The 16,968-nt window shown below is 37.6% G+C and overlaps 1 protein-coding gene across 3 annotated transcripts in view; it reads right to left on the bottom strand.

Moving 5' to 3' along the window:
• The window catches only part of TTK (TTK protein kinase), a 64,688-nt gene that overhangs the window by 31,338 nt on the left and 16,382 nt on the right, over positions 1-16,968 (bottom strand). For 2 of the 3 annotated variants that reach the window (XM_039334441.1, XM_039334443.1), the window contains exons 2-5: positions 10,498-10,641; positions 9,035-9,260; positions 4,217-4,323; positions 930-1,073 (exon numbers count right to left, since the gene is read on the bottom strand). In XM_039334441.1, coding sequence (XP_039190375.1) covers positions 930-1,073; positions 4,217-4,323; positions 9,035-9,260; positions 10,498-10,639 — 619 coding nt within the window. In that variant the 5' untranslated portion in view covers positions 10,640-10,641. Of the gene's footprint in view, positions 1-929; positions 1,074-4,216; positions 4,324-9,034; positions 9,261-10,497; positions 10,642-11,438; positions 11,585-16,968 lie in introns of all 3 variants that reach the window. The other variant, XM_039334442.1, reaches the window with a different exon arrangement.

The raw sequence follows: 16,968 nt of genomic DNA, 5'->3' as shown, positions 1-16,968 counted from the left end.
AAGTTGAAGGTTCTGGGTGGTCTTCAAGGGCAGCCCTATGTTCAGGTGTGAGATGTCTAAGGTATGAATAGCTGCTAAAAGGATCCCTTGATCTAGCAAAAAGCACAACTGACATACTAGATGAAGCTGTGAAAAGGTCTTCTTGGCTACAGTTGGTAGCACCTGCTCATCAAGCAGGAGCTGAGTGTCCAGTGAGATCCCCAAATTGTACATCAAACCTAAACAGTACCTCCATGCATTGGAACATTAATCTCAATAGCCTCACTTGGCCAGCCCCGGAGCTGAAAAATATCATGGGGTGTTCATACTGATCTCTGGGATCTCATACTCAGTGGCAGACTCCTCAGGAGAAAAAAAAAATACCAGGAACAACTTACTGAGGTGACTTGCAACTTTTTCTGCCAACATTCCCGTTGACTTTGGTTGTGGAAAGCCAGCAGGGAAAGTCAAAATTGGAGATTATGTGATGTGGCTCACTGTGATGCTGCAATAGGACTGGTTGCAAATCTATTTTTTTCCCACTTCTGTCCTAACTTCACTGAACAGACAGACATAAGCCAAGGACCACTTGTATAGATTTTTCTTAAGTAAAATTTCCCCTGCTATAGATTTGTGCATAGTAAACAACCGATTTAATTAGGGTTAACCAAGTCACAAGCATTGTAAAATGAAAGCTGGAATTTTCATTGATACATTTGAATGAATAAATTAAAATTGTGAGTCATTTTTTTCCAAACACAAAATAGTTATTTTCTAAATAGCTATAGTATATATTAAGTGTGTAATTTCCCAGTGAAGTGAACTTCAAACTTTAAGCTCAGATAAAAAATGCAAAAGTCTACACAATTAGCTTAGAAAAGAGTGAGGTTACTTACCCAAGTTATAATCCCTTTAATTAAAATTCAAAAGATCAGCAGTTTATGGCTCACCTGACAAATTTTCTTTTTCTTCAACTGAAAGTAGTTGTGTTTTTTGTAAGTTTAAGTTTCGTAGAGCAATTTCTAACATTTCTGCTGGAACTGCTCTTGATTCTACACCCTTTTCAAGCAGCTGCTTGGCTTTCTTGATATTTCCTAGTAAAAGATAACAATACTAAATCATCTTCTGAGATATTCTTTGATGTCCCAGTCTAACCTAAAGGAATAGAAATCTTCATCTTACCAGAGATAATCCTGTCTGGCTCCCAAGCGCAACGTAGTTAACAAAGAACTACTATTTGTTGCAATTACTTTCAAAAGGATTATTTCTCAAAGCTTCTGCCAAATTATTTTTTCCTTTATCTAGCTTTTATTTTTGTTTCTTATGAAACATTAATTTCAAAGAAACTTTCATATTAATATAATAGCTTTTATCAAAGCAAATAATCCATAATTAGGCAAATAAATTAAATTTACTTGAGACAGCAGATTTTCAATGTCACACAGATATTTAAAAAAAATCAATGGTCATGCATTTTCTCCGTTTAAAATTTGCCATTATCAAAGGCAAACTAAGGGAAAACAAGGTAAAATGTCAACATCAAATCTGATTCGATATTTATTAAAGACTGAGATATGTAAATATAGTCCTTCCTTAATGTTCATTTATTCATTATGACTGGCCCTTTACGTTCCAGCCATTGTAGCATCCCGAGGTCAACTGACCAAAATTCTGGACTACCCACATTTAAAACCCCCTTTTGGCCACCCATCTACCTGCTGCCTTTGGCTGCTCCCAGAGCACCTGGCCCGCCCAGCACAAAGGAAGCAAAATGGTTGGCTAGCAAGCTTGAATAGAGGTGCCGAGCAAGCCAAAGGGCACTCCTAATGGGAAAAGCCCGATCCCCATTGGTGCCATGGCCCCACAGTTCCAGCTAAAATTGCATGCCTTCCCCCCATCTCTACTGGGCCAGGTGCTCCACGCGGCGGCCTAATGGACCTGCGCAAGCGGCTGGCGACTGTGGAAGGTACCGTGGGGAATGCACTCTACCCGCGGGCCAAGGGCAAGACTCTCAAGGGGGCTGAGGAGATGACCAATGGCAACCAGCTCTCCAACCAAAAAGAGATGGGATGGAGTAGGCGTGTCTGGCAGTCCACATCATGTGCTCCTCCGACTCCGTATGCTGCCAGTGCCACCGCAGCACTGCTGCTGGATGGTCAGCCCATTATTCACAGCAGGCTACGCAATCCCTGTTGCCGGATGCTGTCAGCCCCCATGTGCTTAGCACCTCCTGGGCTGCCGGCCTGGGCTGGGGCCAGTCCCTCGCCATCTCCGGGGCATCCCCGTGGGGCCAACGCAGCTTGCTCGCTCACTTCCTGCCCCGTCGCTTCCAAATACCATGTACTCACTACTCTGGAGAACTCTGCTGGGGTGATGACACGCGTGCCCACAGAGAGGGCTCTGCCGCCTCTGGCACGCGTGCCACAGCTTCGCCACCACTGCACTAGGGCTTTTTTTTGTGCCAGTGCAGGTAGGGCCTTCTTCTTATGCACCGGCTGGGACTTCTCTTGCACTTTGGCTAGGGATTTCTTTCACGAATGGAGAATAAGGTCAGCATTCAAGAAAAGGTCGCCCTCTGCACTGGCAGAAAAAAATGGGGCACAAAAAAAGTCAACCAGTATAGTTGTGGCATGTTATATGGTGGGCATTGTAGGCAGGGTTGAACAGCAGGGGAAATCAGTGGAAAGGGATAGGTGGATGGAGGAAGATGAAGTGGAGACAATCCCTTACTTTCTTCCAAGAATGGATTGGATCCAGGTGGGTCCTTACCTAACAACCACAAGATTCATTCAACGACAGCAACTGGGATTGCCAGAACTGCTGTCTCTAAACAGAGTGGTCACATGACATTTTGCGTAATGACCACATTACTAAGCAACAGAGTTGCTGGTCCCATCTAGGATAATTAAGTGACCATTACCTGTATTTCCTGTATTTAGGTTTAAAATGTATAAATCAGTATTTTTCTAAAATCTTAATGTAGTTGTCTTGAAAGTTTAATATTAAATTAAATTATTTAAATATGTGCGCCAGTTTGGCAGGTGGTTAAGGGCTGAGATAGAAATTTGAAGACTTGAGTTCTAGTCCTCCCTTATGCATGAAAGCCAGTGGAGTGATTTTGGGCCAGTTATTCTCTTAGTCCAAACTGCCTAATTGAGCTGCTCTGGTGAAGAAAATAAGAGATGAGAGGATTATGTATAATGTATTTTGAAGTTTTTAAGAAGAGATTGGGCAATCATTTGTTGAAATGGTATAGGGCAGTGGTTCTCAACCTGTGGGTCGGGACCCCATTTGGGGTCGAACGACCATTTCACGGGGGTCGCCAAACAAGGCTGTCTGCCATTTTTTCCCCTTTTCTTTGGCCACGCCCCTGGCACCCGGTGATGTATAAGTGGTTGGGGGTCACCACAAAATGGGGAACTGTATTATGGGGTCGCAGCATTAGAAAGGTTGAGAACCACTGGTATAGGATCTCCTGCCTAAGCAGGGGGTTGGACTAGAACAGGCATGTCAAATTGCCGGCAATGGGGGGGAATTGCCAGCAATGGGGAGAAACTGCAATATATTGCGCGACATCACATGACATTGTGAGTTTGACATGCCTGGATTAAAAGACCTCCAAGGTCCCTTCCAACTCTGCTATCTATTCTATTCTGTTCTGTTCTGTTCTGCTCTATTTCTATATAAAATAAAGATGGGATATACATTCTATAATGAAATAAATACAAAAAGAAGTATATTAAAGAAGTATATTAAATACATGATGTAATATTTTATAGAAATAAATATTTTAGATTTATTTCATAAATAATCATTGTTACATAGAAATGCCACCTTAGTTTATTTCTATTCCCTACTTCAATTTACATCTACCCAAGCACCGCACAGCAAAAATATCTTTATACTGCAATTAAAAATTCATTTTGATCAATTGAACTTTCAATGCATTGAAGAAGTAGTGAAATGAAAAAATACAGAGTGAAGACAGGACAATATAATGCTCAAGTTACAATAAAGGAGTGCTCTATTCTAATTTTTTCTGCCTTGGTATAAAATTTGTTGGAAACTACCTCTAAAAAGAAAAGAACCATTTAATTGTTCCATTATCAATGTGTTCTCCTACCTAACCTTAGAAGAAAAAACATTGAGTGTAACTACACAGTTGAATCTCTCTATATGGCTACGATAGGCTAATAGCAGCAAATCTACATTTAACTGTAAACCTGTTCCTACAAACCTTGTGACAGTTCAAATTGTGCAAAAGCTACATGGACAAAAGCAAATTTCTTGCAGTTCAGCCTAGCCAGATGGAACTGATCACGTGCGTCTTCTGGTTCTTCAATTCTGCAAATAAAAAAACCAAGACACCACTGATTAATTCAGAGAAAAACAATGTTTCATATGATTTTAAAAATAAATAAAACCCTTACAGCATAGCAGAAGTTCAAAAAGCTTTTGATAATCTTAACTGGCAATTTATGTTTCATCAATTGCGAGTGATGGACTTGGTGAAAATTTTATAAATGCAATTCAAGCAATTTACAAGGAACAATCAGCAAAGATACTTATAAATGGAGACTATACAGATAATTTTGAGATTAGGAAAGGTACAAGACAGGGATGTCCACTGTCTCCCTTGTTATTTATTCTTACACTGGAAGTGTTGGCCAGGAATATTAGACAAGATGGGGAAATCAAAGGACTGGAGATAAAAGATCAGAAATATAAATTACAAGCTTTTGCAGATGATTTGGTTTTTATTTTGGAGGAGCCTTTGGAAACAGCCACTGAATTATTGCAGAAAATAGAGGAATTTGGAGAAGTGGCTGGGTTGAAAATAAATAGGGAAAAGACTAAAGTACTTACATGAAATTTAACAGAAAAACAGAAAGCTCAATTTGTGGAAAAAACAAATCTCCAGATAGTTAAAAAAGTTAAATACTTAGGTATTTATTTAACATCAGAATGTATAACAATAAAAGAAGATAACTATGGAAGATTATTGAATCAAATAAAAATGGATTTGGAGAAGTGGAAAAACTTTCAATTATCATTACTAGGAAGGATAGCGACTATCCTTCCTAGTAATATATCCTACCCAAATTGTTATTTTTATTTCAGACGGTTCCTGTTAAACTAAGCCAGACATTTTTTGATGACTTAAATACAACAATAATGAGATTTATATGGCAAGGGAAAAAAGCAAGAATTAAAATTAAACTGCTACAAGAATCAAAAGACAGAGGGGGCGTTGGGCTCCCAGACTGGAGACTTTATTACCAAGCCACTATTTTGTTGTGGCTTAAAGAATGGATCATACTGAGAAATAAACGTCTTCTTTACTTAGAGGGACATGATTTGCAACTGGGTTGGCATGCTTTCCTTTGGTACGAGAAAAACAAATTACATAAATACTTTCAAACCCATGCCATAAGGAATGCATTACTTTCAGAGTGGGAGATAGTTAAAAAGAAAATTTATATGAAAATACCTGAGCGGCTTTCCACAATGGAAGCATTTGCGTATCCAAATTTAATTAACTATGACAAACTTGTGGCCTATAAAGACATTTTAGATAAAGAAGGAAAACTTAAAGATAGGCAAGAACTTCAACAAACTGGCATTGATTTAACATGGTGGTCATACTTGCAAATTCAAACAAGATATGAAAAAGATGTAAAAATAATGGGATTTTACAAAGAACAGACATCACTAGATAAAATACTTTTGAAAACAGACGAAAATCTGATTAAGATACTTTATAAATTCCTGCTAAACTGGAAGATGGAAGAAGAACAAGTGAAAGAAACAATGATAGTGTGGGCAAAGAATTTTGGTTATTCTATAGATTTAGAAGATTGGCAAAAACTATGGGACCGAAATATTAAATTTACTAAAGCAGCTGCATATAAGGAAAACTTATATAAAATGTTTTATAGATGGCACATGACACCAGTTAGATTAGAGAAAATGTTTAAAAATGTATCAAATATGTGTTGGAAATGTAAACAACAACCAGGCACTTATTACCATCTCTGGTGGATATGTCCTAATGTTAAAAAATTTTGGTTTAAGATCCATATGTGGCTAGAAGAGATGATTAAAATACAGATAGAATTTAAACCAGAACTCTGTTTGTTAGGAATATTAGGTTTGAATTATGGAAAAGAGAATGAGTATTTAATATTGCATGTGCTGACAGCCGCAAGAATAATATTTGCCCAGTTTTGGAAAAATGAAAATTTACCATCTGACCAGGCTATAATAACAAAAATACTCAAATGTGCAAAAATGGATAGACTGACTTTAGAAATGAAAGAGAAAGAAGACACAATTTACTTTAAAACATGGGGAAAATTTTATTATTGGTTAGAAATACGCTAGAGTGAGAAAAGGTTATGAAATTTAAAGAGATAATTGATAATTTGTATTTATATTCCATAATTATTTGTATGAACTTGTTCTTATTTCTTCTTGTTCTTCTTCCTCTTTGTATATTTGTGAACTTAAATAATATGGTAAACTATAATTAATATGTAGTATATTATTATTTTAAAGTGATTATAATTAATTAACATTAAGCATTATTAAGTAGTGAAATGAATGAGATTTATTGACTAATTTGTTATTTACGTGATTATATGGAAAGTTGTTTAATAATAGAGTAATTATTAAGATTTAATATGTAAACCCGGACTAGTAGACTTGCTGAAGCGATGTTATTTTGTGGGATTAATCCTACTTTTGTGTTATCCCCTTTCCCTGGTCTAACCTTTTTGTATGTTTCCCGTTGTCTTACCCTTTTTGACCCTATCCCCTTATTACCTTTATAAAACTCAATAAAAATATTTATAAAAAAAAAGAAGAACAGCAGAAGCTATAACATTTACACAAAACTATATTCTTCATACCATAGAGATATCTCCTTCAAATGAAACTCACTTTTGGGTGTCTTATCAGACACATCCATCTAGGTTTCTTGGAAACAGTGCAGAACTTTCACTATTACTTTTTCTGTGGAATTTTTTTACCTTCTATCCTTCCCTACATCCCTAGCACAGTGATCTTTAATAGAAGTATCATATCCAGTTCTGCTTAGTCAAAGCCCGCAAAGATATTTAAAATAGTAATTGAGGCTCAAGTAGAATATATTCCACAACAATTCCACATGATCAACCAAATCCAAGCATGAGCTACCATGAATTTCTAGTAGTGTTCAGAAAGCAAAAGGAGCTGAACATTTGAAAAGAATTAAGAAACAGGTAGCAAAAGCAAAATGAGCAATAAGAATTTCTTTAAAAATTGACATTAGGTATTGTCAAGACTAGCTCTTCCAATCACCATCAACCTATCGAATGCCTTCTTCCTGTGATAACCTACTAAGTCTTCTCTACTTCCATGAAGGGAAGGAAGCCAAGTAGTTTTTCCTTTTCAAAAGAGCCCTGTTGAATAGTTTCCCTCCATGAAATCAGATTTTGGGCAATTAAATGAGAAAGAAGGGAAGGATATGGAATTTTGTAACTCGTGCCTCCCCAGACTTTGGAAGACTTTCTGAGAGCCTCCATCAATGTAATGCTGGGAATCACCTTATCAACTTTGCTTACTTGAATTTTTAAAGCATTTGAATTAGTGGTTAAGGGACAGAAGATAAAGATCTTCTGAGAATTTGTATATATAGTACATAACACAAGAATAAAAAGGAACTGTCAAAATTATCAATGAAAGTGATTAAATGGAGTCACCTAAGAACATGTTTTGTTTTTTAAATTGCTTTTAATTATCATAACTTAAAGAGTAAACAGTGAATTGGCCAAGTATGCAAATGACACCATCTCTTTGGGGTGGCGAAAAGTAATGAGATTCTGAAGAGCTCCAAAAGGATCATTTTGAACAAGGTGAATGATCAGTCAAAAAGCAAATGCAATCAACTTATGTAAAGATCAAATAATTTAAAGTATGGCAAAATAACTACATAACTTGACACATGCAAAGGTTGAATGACAAATGCGTCCAATGTTATAAGTTGTCCACAGATGGCAGTACTGATGTGGCAGAATATCTGTCATGTTCTTTAGCATTGCTCCGTCACTTCATTTGATGGGAAGCCAAGGGGCTTGTGTTGCTATTGTTTGGAAGTAGAAGCCTATAGTAAGTACCCATTCCTGTGCTTTAAGTGATAGGTTGAATTTCTGTGGGTATTCTATGTCGTTGGCCCCAAACAATGTGAAGACGGTGAGCCAAGAAGAGCTGTGGAATCATGTACAAAGTGGAGGCTGGTGACTGCAACTGACAAGTGTTCTATTAGGAAGGTTTATAAACCGATTAAAGACAATCAACGATTCACTCATAAGGAAATTGCTTGGCTTTTCATAAGAATGTATGTGACACATTACTGATGTATCTCTATATTAGGTTTGTGGAAGATGGATTTTACAGTACAGAAATATTTTAATTCTTAGTTTTATTGTACACCCCTCCCACCCAGATTCAATTTGGGTTAGACAGGAAACCATATAAATTTAATAAATACAAATAAATAAAAAATAATTGTAAAATCAATTACCGTAATGATAGCCACTTACTTTGATGGGTTTAAAAGAAAACCGGATCAAATCATGAAAGACAAACCTATCAAGGTCTATTAGTCTTGATGACTTAATAGCATTTCCAGTCTGAGGGAAACATATCTCTAAACACCAGTTGTAAATGAACAATAGAAACAATATATTATCTCCACCCCCTCCTTGAGATTACTCCAGAGGCTGGATGTGTAAAATACAATGTTGAGTTAAGATGGGTCTGATGTAACAAGACTAGTTTATGTTTTAGATGGGGTCTGTGTAAAGTCAAAACCTCTAATCCAGAAATGCAAGGGCAAAAGCAAAAGGAGAAAAAAAGGAAGCAATTAAAATTAAACTCACAGTCTTATTTTGCTTTTCTAGAAGATGCACTATTTTATGACTTCAACAAAACATAGTTAAAATCAGCATGGTTTTGTGTAAAACACCATTAAAGTGAGTCCATTTGAATTTTTTTCCAGATTGCAAATACTTACGCTTTCAGTTCTGCAAATCTAACCAGAATATGAGCATAATTTTCATTCTGGCTATATTTTTCTGCTGATAGTGCTGCAACTGCTTGGCTGTAACGACCAATCAATCTATTTAGTAAGCTTGTGTCAGTCTGAAAAGTGCCCCCTTTCTCCATTTTGAGTAAGAAACTCAACCAGTCTTCAGGATTATTAGCAGTCATCATAATCTGATTAACAGTTCCAGAATTATCTAAAACACAGAGACAAAAAGTGTATTTAAGGCAGTATTAAAAAAAACAAATCCATCTTCGAAATTAATATAGGAAAAGATTCCTACAAACAGATGTGCGTGTGTGTGTCTAACTAGATATAACAATCCACATTATATATCCATATTATAATTTATAACGCAACAATTGTGAAGAGGGACTGTTGGTTAGTGTGTATTACACAACAGCATCAGATATTGCAAGACACTTAAATATTTTCTTTTGATGCTTTTTGAGTGGAAGTATTTCTTATTAAATATGAAGATATATTATACCTAGAAATGTAGACATTTGGCAATCAAATCACAAATATTTAGTTGAAAGAAACTTAAAGTATCAAATGACCACTGTAAGTTCCCTCTGTAACTGAAGATTGAAGCATAACAAAGATGTTAGCATACATGTGTGTTTTCCTATATCGATCTATACCAGCGATGGCGAACCTTTTAGAGACTGAGTGGCCAAACTGCAAACCAAATGCATCATCGAGTGCCGGGTGAGTGTGGGCCATTGGGTGGGTGTGGCCAATTGGGTGGGCATGGCTGCGGTGGTAACGGCAGACTGGGTGGGACTAAAAAGTTCAATCAATCAATTCCAACTTTGCAAGATCTTTTTTTCCCACAAGAAGTTGAAATTGATTGAACCTTTTTTTTTTTTTTTTTTTTTGCACATGGCAGCGGAGGCCTAAAGCGAAAAGGTTTTATAAAACCCAGCTGAAGGCCTAGGACTGGGGCGACAGCGTGCATGACTTCAGAGAAGGCTCTGAGTGCTGCCTCTGGTACCCGTGCCATAGCTTCGCCACCACTGATCTATACTGTATTTGTGCACACAGAAACATCTTTTTTGTATACACATGATGAAGTATTAAAGACACGTTTGCAACATATTTCAAAATAGGCCATTCTAGCTTAGGTCATTATCTGACAAACAAATGTTCCTTATATTTGGCTATTAAAAATAAGTATTACTTAAATCTTTAATATTCAGGGAACAAACAGTTAAACAAGTATCAATACAAAAACATAGCTGCCTTAGAAAAAGGCTGGGGGGAAAATAGAAAGTAATAGTTATAAAAGAGAAACTACATGTATTTTATATGTCAGAAATAACTTAATACATGTCCACTAAACATAATTTGTTTAAAAAAATAAAGAAAATAGACATTATTTGGAGGAATTCTATTCAGTTGATCATTAATTTAACTAAAACGTTGCATACCTGTTGTATCAGTTGATACTTTAGTAAAGTTAAGTTCATCTGTAACGTTATCTTCATTTTTATATTTGCTTTTTAAGTCTCTAACTCTATTCATAATAGATGCGACAAACAGACCTTTTTCACTTAAATCGTCTTCCTGCATCTCTAGAAAAAGGAAATTCATATTAAATATAGAGCTTTCTAAAAATCTGAATGTTTAACTTTAGCTTTAAATACTGGGATAACTTTACAACCAGTATTTTACACAAATAATTTAGTGCAAAAACATTGTAATGCTATACATTTCGGTAAAATAGAATAATTCAGACCTATCACATTATGCTTTATCCAGCACATATATTAAGAATTCAGTTAAAATGCAATGAAATCATATTAATTTGTACACTGAAAAATAAGTAATGTGGTAAGAAATATTTGCATTTGCTTAGCTTCGTTTTTAATGGTATATTTTCCCTGTTCCCACAAAGCCAGCCAAGCAACTTTTCTGAAAATGTGACATAATCACGTGTAGCATATACATTCAGGTTTCCTGGCAAGGGAGCACATTAACAATCTAGTCATGGCATACCAAGATGGGAAAAGTTCCAAAAGCAACCAGTTGAAGCAGTACAAAGCCACCTCACAGAATTGCCACATTTGCTTCTCCCCAGTCCATACTCATTCTGAGTCTAAATAAAAAAATATACAATCTAGGATGTGAGATAAATGTCATTTTTTTTATCTATTACTAAATGCATTGGTGATATTTTGCTAGGAAAAACATTCAAATCTTCCTTTATTTCTACTTCTTTGTAATACTTCTTGTGAACCAGATCAATGGAAAGAATTCTGCTCTCAAAAATAAATTGTTTCTAGTGCCCCTGTTTCTTTTTTAGTGGTGTAGCTAACGTCTGCATACATCTGCTCTGAAGGAAGGGAGAGGGGCTCTGTTTAATAGACACCTTAAACTTTCATCCTCTTAAATGAAGTACATTTATCTCTGAGCACATGTTTTTCAACAATCCTGCGGCATGTGATGGTATGTAAGCGGGAGGAGAATGCTGAACCATTACAGGAAAGGTATCCGACTCCAGGGAAAGTAGAAAGCCTGAAAAAGAAAAATGAAAAACTGCTCCACTTTGTTTGGGCAAAGTATAACTGGAAATAGAAAGGGCCTTTGACAAGCTTTCCAAAGTCTGTTGCAATAATCTTAACCTCATTAAAGTGTATTAAAACTCCTAATACTACCTGTTTCTTGACCTTGCCTACTTTGAAGAGCTGACAAAGGCGGTCACATGTTTGAGTCATTCTTGCTTAACCATCTTTCTAGGCTGTATGGTGACTTATTTTCACTTGGGAAACTGGATTTTCTCGAATTTCTAACAATTTGAATTAGTGGATATTATCAGCAAATTGGGAATGACTGACTCTTCTGTTTAATCTATTCTTGAGATTTGCTTTCCTTCATTAATTTGCTAAAACTAGTTAACTAGTGTTGCTCTTTCTTGTTCAACCTCTTTTCTGTTTTTTCATTCTCTCAAACAATTCTCTTCACTGCTAGTAGTTCCCCTACCTCTTCTGGGGGGGGGGGGATAAAGCACACCTTAATAGTCATTTGTACATCTCAATATTTTTCCTGGTTTTTTTTTTCCTCCAAAAATCTTGGCTGTTTTTCCTTCTTGAAAATATTGGTTAATGAAGACCAGTTTGTGTTCATTTATCAGAATATATGGTAGTTACACAGTATGATTCCTCTGCATAAAAATTAATTCATATGCAGAACCAGCCACTGTTGCATTCTTAACACACACATATTCAATTTTCTAATAACAGAGGATTGATGTATTTGATTCCACACAATGCAGACTCATTAGAACTATAGTAACTGAAATACCTGACTTGATCAAAACTGGGGAAAAAATAATTGCATGAAGAACTTTTTTAAAAATGATGAAACTAATGTTTTATTATGAACTGCTTTGATTTGAAATTTATCTAGTGTTAGATAAAATGGATTTTTATCTTGTGGATCCTTTTATGCATCCATAAAATTTCTCATAATTTTGGACAGTTCATAAGAAGCTGGGGCAGAAAATATGTGAATGAGGAAAATGATACCAAGCTGCAAAAATGTGAAGTGAATAGAATAGAATAGAATAGAATAGAATAGAATAGAATAGAATAGAATAGAATAGAATAGAATAGAATAGAAAGGGACTTTGGAAGTCTTCTAGTCCAACGCCCTGCTCAAGCAGGAGAACCATACCATCTCAGAAAAATGATTGTTTTAAAAATCTCCAGTGATGGAGCGCCCACGATTTCTGGGGTCAAGCTATTCTACCGGTTAATTGTCCTCATTGTCAGGAAGTTTCTCCTTAATTCCAGGTTGCTTCTCTCTTTGGTCAGTTTCCAACCATTGTTTCTTGTCCTGCCCTCTGGTGCTTTGGAGAATAGTTTGACGCCCTCTTCTTTGTGGCAGCCCCTCAAATACTGGAACACTGCTATCATGTCTACCCTATTTCTTCTTTTCTTTAGACTAGCTAGCCAAACCCAAATCCTGCAGCTATTATTCGTATGTTTTAGTCTCCAGGTCTTTGATCATTTTAGTTGCTCTTCTCTGAATTTTTTCCAAACTCTCAACATCTTTTTTGTGATATGGTGACCAAAATTGGCTGCAGTATTCCAGGTGTGGTCTTACTAGGGTTTTATAAAGTGGTAATAATACTTTGTATGATCTTGATTCTATGCCTCTGTTTATACAACCCAGGATTGTATTAGCTTTTTGGGCTGCTGCTGCTGCACACTGCTGGCTCATGGTTAAGAAATCGTTCACTAGGACTCCAAGGTCCCTCTCACAGTTACTGTTTTTAAGCAGGTCTTGCCCAATCTGTACTTGTACCTTTGATTTTTCCTGCCTAATTGTAAAACTTTGCTTTTCTCCACACTGAAACTCATTTGTTGGGTAGGGCCCATTTTCTTGCTTATTTTAATTTTTGTTTCTAATTTATCTTTTGCAGTGGTTTTTTTGGTACGATGGGCTATGGTTTCTTTTTGTGTGAAGACTGATATAAAATATGAGTTAAACAGCTCTGCTTTCTCCCTGAGGCCTGTTATTTGCTTGCCATCTTCTCTTTAGTGTACCTACAGTTTTCTTGACTCCTATTATTAGAGCAGTAACATTGAATTATTATAAGAAAGTCTGACTTACAGTCATATGGATTTTGTTACGATACAGTTCTTTTTCTATATTGTGGAAAGGAAATCATTAGAGTACTTTAGGTGATTAGCCCATAATTTTGAATCAGATGAGTACTAATTTTATTACAGGTAATCCCCAAGTTACGAGCGTTCACTTAATGCTTGTTCAAAGTTACATGATGAGTGCCCCCTAGTGCTTACGAGCAAGTTCCAAAATTATGAATATTACAGCACCACAGCAGTCATTCGCCTTTACGAGCGACCACAGTGGCACTGCGACATTCAACCTGGTTATTCCCTCCCTCCCCACCCCCGCCCAGGTCTCCCTAAGCACCAGACCTTCAATACTCACCCTGAGAAGATCAAAATCCTTTGCTTTCTTGGCTGCTCCAGGTCTTCAGAGAATAGAGGCCTAAATTAATGCAAGATCATGCTAGATCAATGGGATAAGATCTCATGTTACTGATCTCACATGATCTCATGGTACTTTAGGCCTCTGTTCTCTACAACAGAGAATGGAACAGAAGCCGGGGGATATTTCCACGTGCCTCCGGAGACTGGATCGGAGCGTCAGAGGCCTTTTCCAGGCCTCTGCCTCCCGGATCTGAGGCCGGGGGACACTTACATAGCCGTCCAGTGGCCCGTTTCCAGCGGCAGTGGCCTGGAAAAGGCTTCCGGAGCCCAGATTGGGCCATGGGGGAGGTGCGGAAGTGTCCCCCAGCCTCAGATCCAGGTGGCAGCAGGAACCGCGGCAGAGAGGAGACAGATCTTTTCCAGGTGAGTCTGGTGCGGCAGGAAGGGAGGGGGAAGCATGAGGTATCTTACTGGGTCGGGGAAGCCTTGGGGGCCTGTTCCATCACTAGGCCCTCCATGGCCTTCCCCACCCTGAGCAGTGTGGGGCCAGTTTTTGGGCACTTGGTCTCTAAAAAGTTTGCCATCACTGGGGTAGGTGCTTGACAATCACACAGCACAATTCAATATGTGGCTATATGAGTGGTGTAAAGGGGAAGGCTTCAGATATATTACTCACGATGTCAGTAGCTGGTCCAATCAAAAGATGTACAGAAGAGATGGTTTGCATCCATCAAAAAAAGGGACTGAGTTACTCGGCTATAAATTCACAGATTTTCTGGAGGGAAATTTAAACTAAACAGCGGGGACAGGGAGTTAATTGATACGGAACAACCCTGTCCCCGGCAATTTAAAAACTATAGGGCTATCAGTGCATGTAGCATAGATGTGTGGACAAGAATACCAACCCTGCTATCAAGCAAACTGAAGCCTCTAATAGCGAGTGCCACACAGAGTGCACTAACCAAATAGGTGGTAAGACAATAGGGGAACTCAGGCACCACACAGGTTATGTAGAAAGGAAGCACAGGGCCACTCACAAAGGACTCAAATGTTTATACACCAATGCACAGAGTATGAACAGCAAACAGGGTGAACTAGAAATTCAGGTTAATGAGGGCAGATACAATATTATTGCCATTACGGAAACATGGTGGGATGAAACCCACACATGGAACACACAGCTAGAGGGATTTAAATTATTTAAAAGAAACAGATCAAATAAAAGAGGAGGTGGAGTTGCTCTCTATATAGGAAATAACTACATCTCTACAGAAATAGAGCACAACAATGATAAAAACTGTCTTGAATGCATTTGGGTCAATATAAAAGAGGGGGGGAAATGACATTGCCATAGGTGTATACTACAGACCATTCAACCAAACAGAGGAAATAGATGAACTTTTTGCTAGTCAGCTAACTAAGGTATGTAGGAAGCACATCACAATAGTAATGGGAGACTTTAACTACCCTGACATCAACTGGGAGACAAACTCTGCACCAAGTGGAAGATCAAACAGGTTCCTGGCAAACCTAGCAGATAACTTTGTCTCCCAAAAAGTAGAGAAGGGAACTAGGGGATTAGCCATTTTGGATCTAATTCTCACTAACAGAGATGAAATGATAGAAGGTGTTAAAGCCATAGGAACCCTGGGAGGAAGTGATCATGCAATATTAGAATTCAACATTATAGAAGCACAAGCAATAGAACACAGTCAAACTAGAGTCTTGGAGTTCAAGAGAGCTAATTTCAATAAACTTAGAGAGGGCTTGGGAAGGATTCCATGGATGAGAATCCTCAAGGGGAAAACAATTCAAGAAGCTTGGGAAATTTTGAAAAATGAGATAATAAAAGTCTAGCACAATACTAACAAAGAGGAAAAATAACAGCTCTCAAAAGAAACCAGCATGGCTGCATAAAGAACTCTCTGACAAATTGAAAGATAAAAAGGACAAGTATAGAAAGTGGAAAGAGGGTAACATAACTAAGTCAGAATATCAGCAAATAGCCCGAGCCTGCAAAGATGAAGTGAAGAAAGCCAAGGCTCAAAATGAACTAAGGCTTGCGACCAAAGTCAAAAATAACAAAAAAAGCTTCTTTCAACATGTAAAAAACAAGGAAAAAGTGAAGGAAATGATTGGTTCAAGAAGGTGACAAGCAACAGGGAGAAAGCAGAACTATTTAACTTGTTTTTTGCATCTGTCTTTACACAAAGGGAAAAAACAGACCAAACTATCAAAAATAGTACCATAAAAAACAAAACAGAAACACAAGTTAAGATAGGCAAGAAAATCGTTAGTGAGCACCTGTCCAGCCTAGATGAGTTCAAATCGCCAGGACCAGACGGATTACACCCCAGAGTTCTCCAGGAACTGGCAGATGTGATATCGGAGCCACTGAACTATATTTTTCAAAGATCCTGGACCACAGGGGAACTACCAGAGGACTGGAAAAGAGCTGATGTAGTTCCCATCCTCAAAAAAGGAAAAAAATGGATCCAGGAAATTACAGACCTATCAGCCTGACCTCAATACCTGGGAAGATCCTGGAAAAGATAATCAAACAACGAATCAATGAACACCTAGAGGCAAACAAAGTCATTACTAAAAGCCAAAATGGGTTTGTCAAAAATAGATCATGCCAGACAAATCTTATTGCATTCTTTGACCAAGTGACAAAATTAGTGGATCAGAGGAATGCTGTGGACATAATTTACTTGGACTTCAATAAGGCATTTGATAAAGTAGATCACAACCTACTACTTGATAAGATAGAAAAATGTGGAGTAGACAGAATCACCACCAGATGGATCCGTAGCTGGCTGACCGGCCATACTCAGCGAGTGGTCCTCAATAGAACTGCATCTATATGGAGGGAAGTGTGTAGTGGGGTGCCCCAGGGCTCTGTTCTGGGCCCAGTGCTCTTCAACATCTTCATCAATG

Source organism: Crotalus tigris, unplaced genomic scaffold (assembly GCF_016545835.1).
Source record: "Crotalus tigris isolate CLP2741 ecotype Arizona unplaced genomic scaffold, ASM1654583v1 scf7180000017631.5181431, whole genome shotgun sequence".
NCBI classification, from domain to species: domain Eukaryota; kingdom Metazoa; phylum Chordata; class Lepidosauria; order Squamata; family Viperidae; genus Crotalus; species Crotalus tigris.
Note: the sequence above shows the minus strand (reverse complement) of the source record. Positions and strands in the feature narration are given on the sequence as shown.